Source organism: Zonotrichia albicollis, chromosome 3 (assembly GCF_047830755.1).
Source record: "Zonotrichia albicollis isolate bZonAlb1 chromosome 3, bZonAlb1.hap1, whole genome shotgun sequence".
In the NCBI taxonomy this organism is placed as follows: Eukaryota; Metazoa; Chordata; class Aves; order Passeriformes; family Passerellidae; genus Zonotrichia; species Zonotrichia albicollis.
Genome location: NC_133821.1, coordinates 60,179,783 through 60,192,755, shown reverse-complemented (window position 1 = coordinate 60,192,755; position 12,973 = coordinate 60,179,783). Strand labels below are relative to the sequence as shown.

The window sequence follows — 12,973 nt, the reverse complement described above, 5'->3', positions numbered from 1 at the left end:
TGAAACGTCTTGGCAACAGATAGTAGAAAGATGTATGATATTACCAACATTTCCTCTTTACAAATTAGGAGTCCTTGGCATGGAAGGACTTTTCAGCCCTGGAGGGTGCACAGTGCTGCAGGCACAGTAGGAACGCAAGAAATGCGAAGTCCTCCTAGGGGGGTGCAAGCCGTAAAGTAGTTACACAAAGAGGAATGTCTTCCCACCCTCCAGATGGTTACTTTTCTTTCCAATGTAAAAGACAGCAGTCTGATCTTAGCTGGCCTTCAGGTATACATCTTACTGAATGAAGCTGTGATGGTAGCTAGCTACTCCAGAAAGCCAGACTGGGTCTGTGCACAGCACAGGCTCTTATCAGTACCTATCACCAGTTGTTCATAAGATGTGGTCCCACCAAGGACTACAGCTTCATCTCCCAGCAAGACCAAAGAACATTATGAGCTTTTTGCTTGTCAGTGTGCAGGGTGTAAAGTATTCATCAACACGTATCTAAAAATAAAAAGCAAAGCAAGAGATCAGAAAGCAGAGTAAAATTCTCCTCGTGTGAGCTGCTCCTCAGGGAAGAGTGGGAAAAAACAGACTGCATATGACAGGTGCTTTTCATGTTGCCTCATTCTGACAGACATACAGCTTTTCTAGTGACCTGTGTAGATCAAGCTTCACTTTTATTATTTCTAATAATAATAAAACTAAACTTTGAAGAGGGACATACTTTCTGCTTTTGCTGTTACTTCAGAATATATAAATTTCTGTAGTAACAGCCAGGGCTAGCTCTCCTCATTCACAGATTTCAGAAGTACCCTCCTATTGTCTCCAGTTTCAGGGGAGGGAGTTGGAAGGGAGGAAATAATAGGAAGTAAAGACAATACTACACTTTGAAAGAGCTAGGAGTAAAACTTTCATCTCTACAGGTCCAATCTGCCTTATTATCTGTGAAGTTGTTTGTTTACTCCAACTCTGTGCTTCGTGGGAAGAGACAACAGCCAAAAAAATCTTTGTTATACACGTGTACTTAATAAAGAAATGATTTTATTTTTAGGTGGGGAAAGAGTAATCTTCTGTGCCACTGCCATTCATTTTCGGGTCTGAGTTACTTTAGTCTTCCACTCTATTTCCTATAACATTAATTGTAGATGTATTTTAAAAGTGTTTGGATGCAGAATGCTTCAGAAAAGCTTATGTGCTAAGGCAAAGAAACATCAAAACAAATCACCAAAAATGGAGATCACTGTAAAATGTGACAAATTGATGTCACAGGCATAGTGTGTGTATAATGTCAAAGGTGTTTTTGGTGGGAACTCCCAAGAGCACAGCTGGAGCTGGATGCACAGTTCCACTTGCACCTGTGATAGATTTTGACTTTGCAGTGTAAGTGCTTCACAAGCAGATTCAGGACCAATTGCACTTGAGAATGTTCATTTGAGAAAACTTTAGAAAACTTTGCTGATGCCCTATCTCTTCTTGGTAAATGTCAAAAAATCTCGGCTCTAGGGAGGTTACTACTCCCATTTTCCTCATTCTCCTTTTAAAATAGAAATTAGTGTCAGGTTTCTTCTTTTTTTGTTTTTTGGCAGGTAGATTCCTGCAAAGATGTACCTTTTCATATATATGTGTATGTATTTTGCAGGAATGTAAGAAAGGCTGCAAGTTTGAAATAACAAATTCTTAGCCTTTCTTGGCTCAGATTATGTGGGGCAGATGTAGGGAGAGTGCTTTCCCACTGTAGCAGAAGAATAGGGCCAGAGAGAGTATTGTGTGTTGCAGATGTATTGGGCAATGGTGTAGCACCACGTCCTGATGATATTTTATTCTTGTGCAGCATTCTTTAGCTCATTTTCAAGAAATTATAATGCCCCACATACTGAAATACAGTACTGAAAGGCAAAAAGGGAACAAAATCACCATGTATATTCAGAATTCTGTAGCTGAGTTCCTCTAGGTGATTCAGAATTTAAGAATGTTAATAGGACTATCAACCACACAAGGGGGAAAATGGAACATTTAGACATCAGGGACTAAGAGAGCTGTGAGCACATTGCTCTTTGAGGGAAGAGTGCAGTCTCTTTGCTGCAACTGTTATCATTTGCAAGGTCTTTTTAATAAAAAACTCCACAGTAATGCCCTGCTATTTTCCATGGAGTTACAGTAGCCTCAAATTTGCCATTAGCAGCTGTGTGTAGTTACTTGCTCATGAGTCAGTCACTCTCACCTGCTTTAACAGTGCTGAATGATATGATTTCTCTCTTTCTTTGGGAAAAAGAGAAGGGGAAAAAATGGGCCTTGTGCCCATGGGTTGGTTAAAAGCAGGACTGGTCATTCAGCATGTTTCAGCAGATGCAGAATGGTACTGCAGAAATGCACTGAAACCTGTGTAGGCATCTTGCCAGAAATAGCATGACAGTGTAACTGCTTGTCCCAAATTTTATTCAGCCAGGTAAGTGCTGAAGTAAGCAGGAATGGAAGTAATTTACTCTGGTTGTTCTGCATGGATAGTGCCATCCAAAAATGTAAGTTTAGCTTAATTTGCATTAGTATAGCATCAGACTTGCTGTGTTTTTTAATACAAAAATACTGGAAGTACCTCTCCCAGGTCCTTCTGAAATGCTCCGGCAGAAATGTGAGTGAGAGATCTTAATGCCAGCAGATCAAGATGTGAAGTTAGCAGGCTTAGTGTCTGTTGAATTGCTTCTTTTCCGTGCAAGGATGCTAATGTTAAGCCAAAGAAAAAGGCTATGACTTCCTGGCTGTCCGGTTTATCTCGGCTGTTTGAGGGGCCTGGAAGGCCCCGGGTGGCCTTGGGGCAGCCCGCGTGTCGAAGGACGAGAAGAGGCTTCAGTTCTTCTTTCTGGTTTTTATGTTTATTAATTGTTTATCTAAAAGATGTTCTTTCAGCCTAACAAAGATCTGCTCAGCAGTCAGCCATGGGCACACTGTCTCTGCCCTCCGGGGCAGGCACCTATCTTTATACCCTTTGTGACGTATACAATATTTATCATTTTTCCCCAATACCATCTATTCTCATAACTCGGTGTACTCTTAGTAATAACCAATCCAAAGGTGCCACCGTGGCTAAAGAAGATGGAGGAGAGGAGGAAGAAGAAGGAGGACAGGACACACCCCAATTCCTCCATCTTACTCCTCTAAACCCCCCTGTACATAAATCCTAAACCCTGTGTCTCACCCTCTAATTAACTAATCCCTTCACCATTCACCCTGTGAAGCCCTCATCCTTGTCGTCTCCTGTGTAGGGTTAAAGTCCAGCTACCAGACACTTCTGGCAACATTCCAGGACTCCCGAGACCCCCAAGCTGGTCTCGGAGGCTCAGTATCTCAGGACTGAAATCTTGAGATCAGACATCTGGCTTCCAAAGCTTTTTGAATTTTCAGAAGCTTTAGAAAGGGCAGGTGCTGTCAGTCTGTTTTATGCAGCTAATTACCTGCTTTTAGTCAGCCATTAAGTACCTTACAGAAACAGATTGCAAAATAACCAGTAAACATAAAAACTCCAGACAAACAAACAAAGAACTCCTACAACTCAAACATAAAATAAAAGCAAATATCAAAACAAAACCAGCAAACTGATTGCATTAATTTTTTAGGGTTTTCTTTGTTATTAGGGTTTTTGAAGTCATGAAGGGGAAGGGTGGTATGTGGCCATGTCCTAAATTCAGCATGTATGTCATGGGACAGCAGGTTACCCTCACTTGGCTTCCCTCCACATCTCAAAAAGTAGTCAGGATTACACTGTGAACTGTTTTGGGGTTCATATTGGCTTTAGATATGCCTGTGAGCCTTTTGCAGTGTATCACATCCTTTATAACTATTGTAGAAGATTATGCTGCAGTGAGTGTATTGCCAAACACTTCGGCTACCTCAGGTCAAACTAGGGGCAAGGTGTTTTGCTGCAATTACCAGTCTGCCTCTTTGATAAATACATGGCTGGCATTTGTTTGCAAGCCCAAGAGAAGGGCTTAAAATATCCCCAAACAAACAAGAAAGAAAATTAAAAACAAACAAATGTAAGCCCCTGCAAATCCGATCCTGTGAGGTGAGAATGGAATGTACTGATTTTAGTGCAGGGGAGGAAAGGCAAGGGCTGTGAGGTACTGTTTCTCACTTTGCAAAGATGTGAGGAAGGGTAGAAGGGGACATGGGGTTGGAAATGCACCCTTCTTTTGGTAGATGATCCCTGAGTTCTTGACAGAGTTTCTCATAGTGGTTAATGTTTTTTTGCTCTTGCTTCTTTTTCTGTTGTACTTGCTTTCCAGCCCAGATAGAATTATCCAATACAGGATGCAAATCTGGGCTCCTTATTTAACACTGTTATTCCTCCCCTCTGCTCTTGTGAGACCTCACCTGGGATAATGCATCCAGATCTGGGGTGCTCAGCACAGGAAAGATGTAGACCTGTTGGAGCAGGTCAAGAGGCAAGCAATGAGGGTGATGGAGCATCTCTCCTATGAGGAATGGCTCAGAGAGCTGAGGTTGTTCATTCTGGAGAAGAGAAGGCTCCAGGGAGACCTTAGGGCAGCCTTTCAGTACCTAAGGGAGGCTTAAAAAAAATAGGGAGAGTAACTTTTTTAAAAGGACAGATTGTGATAGGACAAGGAGAAACAGTTCTAAAGTAGAGGATGAGACATTTAGATTAGGTATTAGGGAGAAATTATTTACTGTGAGGATGGTGAGACACTGGCACAGGTTTCCCAGAGAAGTTGTGGATGCTCCATCCCTGGTAGTGTTCAAAGTCGGGCTGGATGGGGCTTTGAGCAACCTGGTCTAGTGGGAGGTTCCTGCCATGGCAAGTTTCTAGGTTGGAACGAGAAAAGAAAATCTTTAAGGTCTCTTCCAACAAAAATAATTTTCTGATTCTGTGATTCATTGTGATGATTGGTGAAGAGCAGTTCGCAACATGCCAGAGATTGTCAAATGGATTTTTTTTTCATTTGAGAGATGACATTTATAGTGCAAATGTGTTACTGACTCTTCACAAACAGCTCAGTATGAGCTTTTAATATACTCCAGCTGCATGTTATATATATTATAGCAAGCATACTAATACATTGCAATTATATTTTTAAGTTAAAGTCCTTGCTTGTGGAAAAAAAAAAAAGTCACCGAGGATTATACCATTTACGTTTCATCTTTTCCACTTTCTTTTGCAAAAGGAGGTAGAAGAGCTCATTGATGGCCTTTTCTTTTCACCATGCAAACCTCAGATTTTCACAATCACATTTAAATGGTTTTGAGAGCAAAACCCTTTTTCCCCTGTAAAATATCCATTCCATCACCAACTGCTTATAGAAAGAATTCTGTAATAAAGGAGATAAAAATATTTTTCAAGAAAGCATAGCATTTAGTGTTCTGGAAAATACAATGAATAATCTCCTTGCTTTCTTTTAAGCCCTAATTTAGCAACTGCTATTCAGTTAGTCAGGGCTTTAAGAAAGAATTCTTGCCTAAGAATTTGCTTTGCTTTACATTTTTTTGATCACTTTTGATCAAAAGTGATAGTCCTTTTATAGGATTCTGCTTTATGGTAAATATGAAGAATCCTGTAAGCCTCATGAATTCTCTCTGTGTGCATCCAAAGTTAGGATCTTCTAATTACATAGACTACTTTAGCAGCTATTTTAATGTTGTTCTGGGCTGTGCAGTGCCATTATAATGTTTTTATTCTAGTTTTTTTTAATAAATAGTGCCCAAATGCTGTTGACTTGTCACAGAGAATGGTTTGTCACTAAAAATTATTAAATGAAAGCCACTGGGCTTTGTTTGCAGTTTGTTTGCAGTTGTTTGCAGTGTTTGCTACAATTTGCCCATAAACAATTATTGTCAATGTGTATTCACACTTTTTTTTTAATCCTATTATTTTTTTAAATCTATTATTAGTGGACCTGTTGGACCTCAACACGACAAGTGAAGTTTTCAAACAGCACAAGTTGAGTCAAAATGATCAGCTGATTGGTGTCCAAGATGTGATCAGCTGTCTCACTACCATCTACAGTGGACTGGAAGAGAAACACAAAGATATGGTGAATGTTCCTCTCTGTGTAGACATGTGTCTTAACTGGCTACTCAACGTGTATGATAGGTAAGAAAAATGTTCTTTTTGTCACTATGTGTACCCCCAGGAATTATAAATTATAAAGCCTTAAAAATTTCTTTATTAAAAAGTTATCTTCTGATGTTTTTGGCTCCATAATGAAAGTACAGTTGCATGCAATAAGGTGTTTCTTATCCTGTCCTGGTCAGCACTGAACTAAAATTACACTACTTCTGTACTACTACCAAAGAAACATTGAAAGGATTAAAAAAAATATGTATGTGTGTAGAAAGCTAGCTGTGTTCCTACTGTGAATATTCCAAGTCTACCAGATTGATGGCCATTCAGATCAGATTCTATTTCTGCCATAGGTGGAGACAGTTTTTTTCATGTACTTTACACTTAGTTACTTGCTCTCATAGTCCTGGCTGAGCTGCCTGCCCTGAGTGCTCTGTCAAATGGAGGTTGTTGTGATCTCAGCACTAAAGCCTGTCTGATTCTGGAGGGTCAGCAGTGTCCTAATTGTGGCTCCATTCCAGCACGTACAGCTCCTGCCATGGATCAGTTCCGAGGGCTGATGTTACGTGGTCCACCTGCCCTTGTCCTGGCAGCAAGGCTGTATTTCCCAAGGACATTGAGTTTGCCTAAAGAATATTTTGGGATGCTTACAATAAGAACTTGTGGGTTTATTAAAATACACATTTGCTGTTTCTAGAAAGAGAGCTAAGTCTCAAAAAACATGAAAACATCCACTCCAGCAGCCCTTTGTGATACTGGCCAGTTCTTTCTGAGCTCTTTGTCAGTTCTTTCTTCTGCTGGAAATTGAACTCTGTCCTCTCTGCCCTGCCCTGCCCTATGTCAGCCTGCATGACCTGCAAGCAATCTACTTCTATTTAGTTGTGCTTTTGAGTCATGAGTTTGTTGCCTGTTTTTCTTAGTGGCATTCACTATCTTTATCTCCCTTGTGTAGTAAAAACTGGGGAAAGACTTGGTTTCCATCAGCTCCTCCATGCCCTAAAATGTGTCTCCTTACATTGCTTCAGCAAAGGCCTTTCAGGACTCTTTTGGAGCTGACTAAAGACTCAGTAGTGCAGTACAGGTTGTGGTTGCTTGAGTGTGTCTGATTGAAAATAGTTCAGAGCTATAAACAAAATTACAGATCAGAATTGCTAAGCTCCATGAGGGTGGTTACAAAATTTATTTTCTTTCTCCCCATTTGAAGTTGAAAAGAGCAAAAGTATTTCTTGAATAGCGATAAAAATTCTTATACCTGGCTTTGCAAATGGGAGTTTTTACTTGTAGATGTATACATAGTCTTCAATATGTTCACTCAGTGCCAAATTCTAACAGTTCATACCTTTTTGCTTTTTCCCCTCAGAGGATTACGTACCACTTCTCCTATACTTCATGGATATTTTACTTTATTTTGGTTTTAGGGGAGAGGGAAGGAGGGAACAGAGTACGTAGAACCATTTGCCATTTATCTGCTGGCTACCGACATTCAAACATTTGTTAGTTGGACTTCTCCCCATTACTGCTGAAAAATTAGAGGGTCCATCAAATATTGACTGGGATTTCTTCCTGCATTTATTTTTATTTTGGAAAGTTCTGAAAGTACAAATACATTGCTCGCAAATAGAGCAATAGATCAAGTGAGTTGCTTGACTTAAATGTTATTGACAATTTGGAATAATAGACGTAGTGATGTCAGAAAATTTTTTGTAGTTACTGGCTGGGTTGTGTTTTCTTTTAGACTGAACACAAATCTACTACATTTTCTTTAGATGCTTACCTTTGAATCTTAACTTCAGGTAGAAGTCAAGTTGTTTAATCTGTTCATATTTAAAATTCACTTGGTAAGCAGCAAATCTTTCTTTCAGTAATGTTTCCAGTTTCTCCCATTTCACCTTGACTATTATGTTGAAAACTTAATGTAGATGCTTCTTCAAGTCCATTGAGACTTTATTTAAACTTTGAAAAATCCAGGATGAAGTTTACTGAGAGAAAATTACATTTTACAGTGTGCTTTCTTTTTCCCCTTTCAAATTCACTCCAGGAAGAAAAAGAAAAGCTAGAAGACCAGGCAGCAATTTTAAGCTGGAATATTTGGTTTTGTTTTCTAAACTGGCCTTTACAAAAGAGCTAATTTGTGTCTTGGCATTTCCATTGTATATAGTGCATTGGTGTTATGCATATAAAATGTGTCAAGTTGTTAAACTGCCAACAAAAAGCATCTGTTAGTCGCATGCCGCTAACCTGAGATTTAATTACAGATTCACAGATTAATGGCAAACTGTATAGTTCTCCAGACTTAACCTGCAGATGTCTTTGGCCCTTAAAAAGAACCTATTTATTTTTAGAAAAGGTCTGTTATGTTCTGTTTTTTTCTGACACATTAGGAGTGATTCATTCTGAGCAGAGGAGAGAAACACTAAAATTACTCAGTGACTTTTACTACATCAAGGACTCAAAGGTTGTTCCAGACATCAACATCTGCCTTTATAAACATTTTCCAAAATTAGGGTTCTTTTTTTTTTGGCTAGTCCAAAGATTTTTTTTTTTTTTTTGTGAAATTAGAGATAACTATCTTGATACTTGGAATGAGAACTGTGAAGGAAGTTTTGATCTATAAAATACTTTGGCTAGGCCTGTGTTTAAAGCATCCAAAAGCAATAGCTGGTGGTTTTTCTTTTCAACTATATACTGTCACATTTGTTGAAATCTCCAAACATCATTTGTAGAAAAAGGACTGATAGCTTTCAGTAGTAATGGAGTAGCTTAACACCCCTTGAAATGAGTTGCTTCTATATGTACTGATTCAGGGCCATGACTCATTTCAATTAGAATTACCCATGAAAAAACTTTTATGTGCACTGTTTAAATATTTTGCAGTCTTTATCTGATTTCCTGTATTTCAACTTTTAAATTTTCTTAGGTTTTTTTTTTTTAATGCTAGGATACTTTTGATAATGCCTTCTTTTAAATTGAATTTCTTTGGTACATTAGTCTGAGAAGGGTATTTGTGGTATCTATGCTGGTATTTTCCATATGATCAAAGCTGTCTTTCATGCTCATTCTCTGCAGCACAATCTTCCCCTGAAGAATCACGACTTTGTTTTTGTTGCAGTCATACACCTGGCAAATTCTAACACCAGCCTGAATTAATATCCCAGGCCTTACCAGCGTGTCCATTTCAGTGAAATCTGAACTTCTGAGGAATGAGGATGAGATACCTGCTCAGTCAGCCTTAACTTTATGTATGCCCTGGTTTTGACAGTAGCTGATGGAAGTTTTTTGCATGCACTCCACTTGCATCCCCTGTGTTTATGACGGCTGTTTGGATTCATAGAGCACTCAGTGGGAGCAGCTTGGCAGGCTGTGATAGCAGTAAGAACGCTCTGAGGAGGTTCTGGCCCTCAGTAAGGCAGGAGAATGAGCTCCTTTGTCTGACTTGTCTGTGGGTGATCAAAGGGACGTGTCTGTGCTGACCTTCACTGATCTACCAGGCTGCCTCATGTTGCTGGGCTATGCAGATAACTGATAGCTGCAGTCCCTGGTAGTCCTCAGCTGCAGTGCCAGCCATTGCCATTCCAACTGGCACTAAAGTGTTCAGCTGACTAGCCACACTCCATGGAGGCACAATCAAATGAGACCCCCCAGTACTACGAGCCCTAGGATTCATCTTCCTATTTACCATCGGAGTACTAAGAGGGATTGTCCTAGCAAACTCCTCACCAGACTTTGCCCTACATGACACCTACTACACAGTAGCCCACTTCCACTACGTACTGTCAATAGGAGCAGTATTTGCAATCCTAGCAGGCTTTACCCACTGATTCCTTCTATTCACTGGGTATGCTTTCCACTCAACAGGAGCTAAAGCACACTTCAGTGTAATGTTCGTAGGCGTAAACCTAACTTTCTTCCCCCAGCACTTCATAGGCCTAGCTGGCATGCCACGATGGTACTCAGACTACCCACATTCCTACACGCTATGAAACACCATCTCCTCAGTAGGGTCACTCATCTCTTTAACAGCTGTAATCATACTAGTCTTCATCATCTGAAGACCAGTGTTGTCTAGGCCTGAGACCTCTTTGACAAGAGAAGGCTGAATGGCTCTGGGCTCATCTTCATTCTCTAGTTTTCCTTGCCAGCCCCTGATGGTTTTATGCTGCTGTCCCTCCTCCCCCAGGGACATAAGGTTCCTCTAGACTTCATGTTATAATTCTGTTCTCCAAGATTCTTTTTTGTGTATTCCTGATTGCAATCTCTTATATTTGTGTTGCCTCTCTGACAACTTTTTCTAATCTGGCTAACTCCTGTATGCAGCTGTGCCCATCACTGGTTGTCCCTTTGACAGTTGCATGCTTAGATAAAATGCTTATATATACTGTGTCTGTGTCATCACAATGCTGCAGAATATTTGCATACCACTGCTGGCAAACAGTAGTTTTTACACTTACATTCAACAATTTACTCTTAATTATATCTTGGTTAGTACATTTATGATTTACAGGTTTCACAGGCCTCTGTTTTGACTATGGTACAGAATGTGTTTGCTTGTCAAGAAGTTTTGGATCCTAACCCAGTGTTAGAAAGTTATTTAGAGAAAGGAATAGATTCAGGCTCCCCTTCATCAAGATCAGAGCAAAAAAAATATCTGAGCTGCCCAAAGTGGCCTTATCAATTGATTTTGTAATGACAAGCATGCTTGTATTGGTATAATGAGTCTGAATAGTGTACTGACATTTGTGGCATGTATGACACCTGTGGCATAAATTTTTATGAATTCAGAAATTAAAAAGTTTCTTGAATCTTCCCACTATAAAGCCTTGATTCTTAGGTTTTGTACATATAGGACAATTAGATGGTTATGCTGCCATTCAGAAGCATCTTGCATAACAGACTTCTGGCAAGGTAGCCTAGTAGTATCCCAGCAGGTTGAGGGAGGTGGTCCTGTACTTCTGCTCAGCATTAGTGAGACACATCTGGAGTCCTGGGTCCATTTCTGGGCTCCCTCAGGAAAAAAAATAAGTGGACAAACTGGCATGAGTCCAGTGAAGTACAGTGAAGACAATTAAGGACTTGGAGTAACTGATGAATCAGTAGAGGCTGAGGGAAGAGAAGTTTTAGGGAGATCTTATCAATGTGCATAAATACCCAATAGGAGCAGAAGAGAAGATGGAGCCAGGCTTTTCTCAGTGGTGTGCAGTGACAGGACAAGAGGCAGCAGGCACAACTTGGAACACAGGAAATTTTACTTAAACATATGAAAAGAAGATGTTTTTAATGTAAGAGTGATCGAACAATGCCACAGGTTACTCAGAGAAGCTCTTCCTCTTCTTCTGAGGATATTGAAGTGGAATCCCAAGGAAACCTGCTCTACCTGGCTGAGCAGGGGCATTAGTCTCTGGAGGCCCCTCCTGATCTCAGTGGTTTTGTGACTCATTAAGATGGGAAAACTTGGAAACGTCAGTACTACAATGTCTGTGGGTTTAGGGGGACAGAGGGAGGGTGTGTGGCATTTGGCTTTGGTGTGTTGGGTTTTTTTACTGTATATATGACATTAGATTGTTATATCTGTTTCCAAGAAAGAGGCCAGGGGTGAATTTTTTACTCTTTCTAAAACGTAATATTGCAGGCTTTGTAATTATTCATGTAATTTATTGAGAAAATACTTTTTGTGTGAAGGAAGTTTTTCAAAGACCCTTCAGAAATCTCCTGAAATCAGGAGAAGCTTGAAGCCTTTGTGCCCTGATCTTTTCGCTGCAAAGTCTCACTTTCTGTCTTTAACAAACAAATGGTGTGGTCAGTCCCGAGTTAAATCAAACCCAAATGAATGTTCACTTTTTTTTCTGATTAATATAAATTTAAAGCACAAACAACCATACACAGGGAGGAATGGGGAAATAACTTTATCAGGGTGTAAAAATGAGCCATTTAGATGGCAAGGTATGCCAGAATGATGTAGTGTCTGTGATTGAAAGAGGTAATTTGAAGCTAAGCTTGAATATATAAAAAGGTGGCACTTTTATAGCATTCTGGAAAATTGAGTCCCGATTTTCCAACTAGGCAGTAAAAGTAATAGATGTTTTTGATTAATTTGGCAATAATTTCTGTATACCTCTGTTCTGTCTTATGGAATGAAGATACTGCTGTCTAGTATTACCAGATGAGATGATCTTGTAAAGAAAAATGCATTAATATTTTTAAGTTGCTTAGCTACTTTATCAACAACCCAGGAGTAAATTAGTAATTTTATATTCAGCACAACATTTGTGGAGTAAATCAGACAGCACACCATATGCTGAATGGACAGGATAGAAAGAGATATGTAATAATCACTTCAAAAGTAATTAAAGTATATATAACTTCGGTGTGGCAGAAAGGACCAAAGTAAGGTTTGAGGTGATAATTAATTTAGTATTATCTTACTTGTTGGTGAAAGACCCAGCTAACCTTATGTGTGTAAAATATAGAGTTTAATTATTCTACAGTTGTTTGGGTTTTTTTGCCACGTCGCATTTAAAGACAAATTGCATGTTTTTTTAATGTTTGAAAAAAGAAAGAATTCTTAAGAATGTGTTTCTGCATTGATCTTCTGAACTTCAAAATTGTCCTTTTCCCTGTAAGCTGGGTTTGTTATTTTAGTATCTTTCTGAACATCATTTGCCCTGCAGGCTTAACATTACTTGCTTTGGTACCTACTTCTCTGTTCTCAAGTTGCTTTTTAGGTTTGGACATACTTTTTTGTAGGCTGGACAAGATGAGCCTGAAGTGACATTGCTTAAAAAGAATGTCAGCTCCAAATCATTGAATTAGTGCATGTGATTGCCTCTTTATGTCCCAAAATTGTGTATGTTAAAACATACACCAAAACAAAACAAAAAAAATAAAAAGAAAAAGCGATTTAATTACAGTGATGTC

General features: G+C 39.4%; 1 protein-coding gene across 12 annotated transcripts in view; it reads left to right on the top strand.

Moving 5' to 3' along the window:
• Nucleotides 1-12,973, top strand: part of UTRN (utrophin) — a 347,871-nt gene that overhangs the window by 289,085 nt on the left and 45,813 nt on the right. For all 12 annotated transcript variants that reach the window (XM_074537592.1, XM_074537591.1, XM_074537590.1 and 9 more), the window contains one exon: nucleotides 5,890-6,091. In XM_074537592.1, the coding sequence (XP_074393693.1) occupies nucleotides 5,890-6,091 (202 nt within the window). The remainder of the gene's footprint in view (nucleotides 1-5,889; nucleotides 6,092-12,973) is intronic.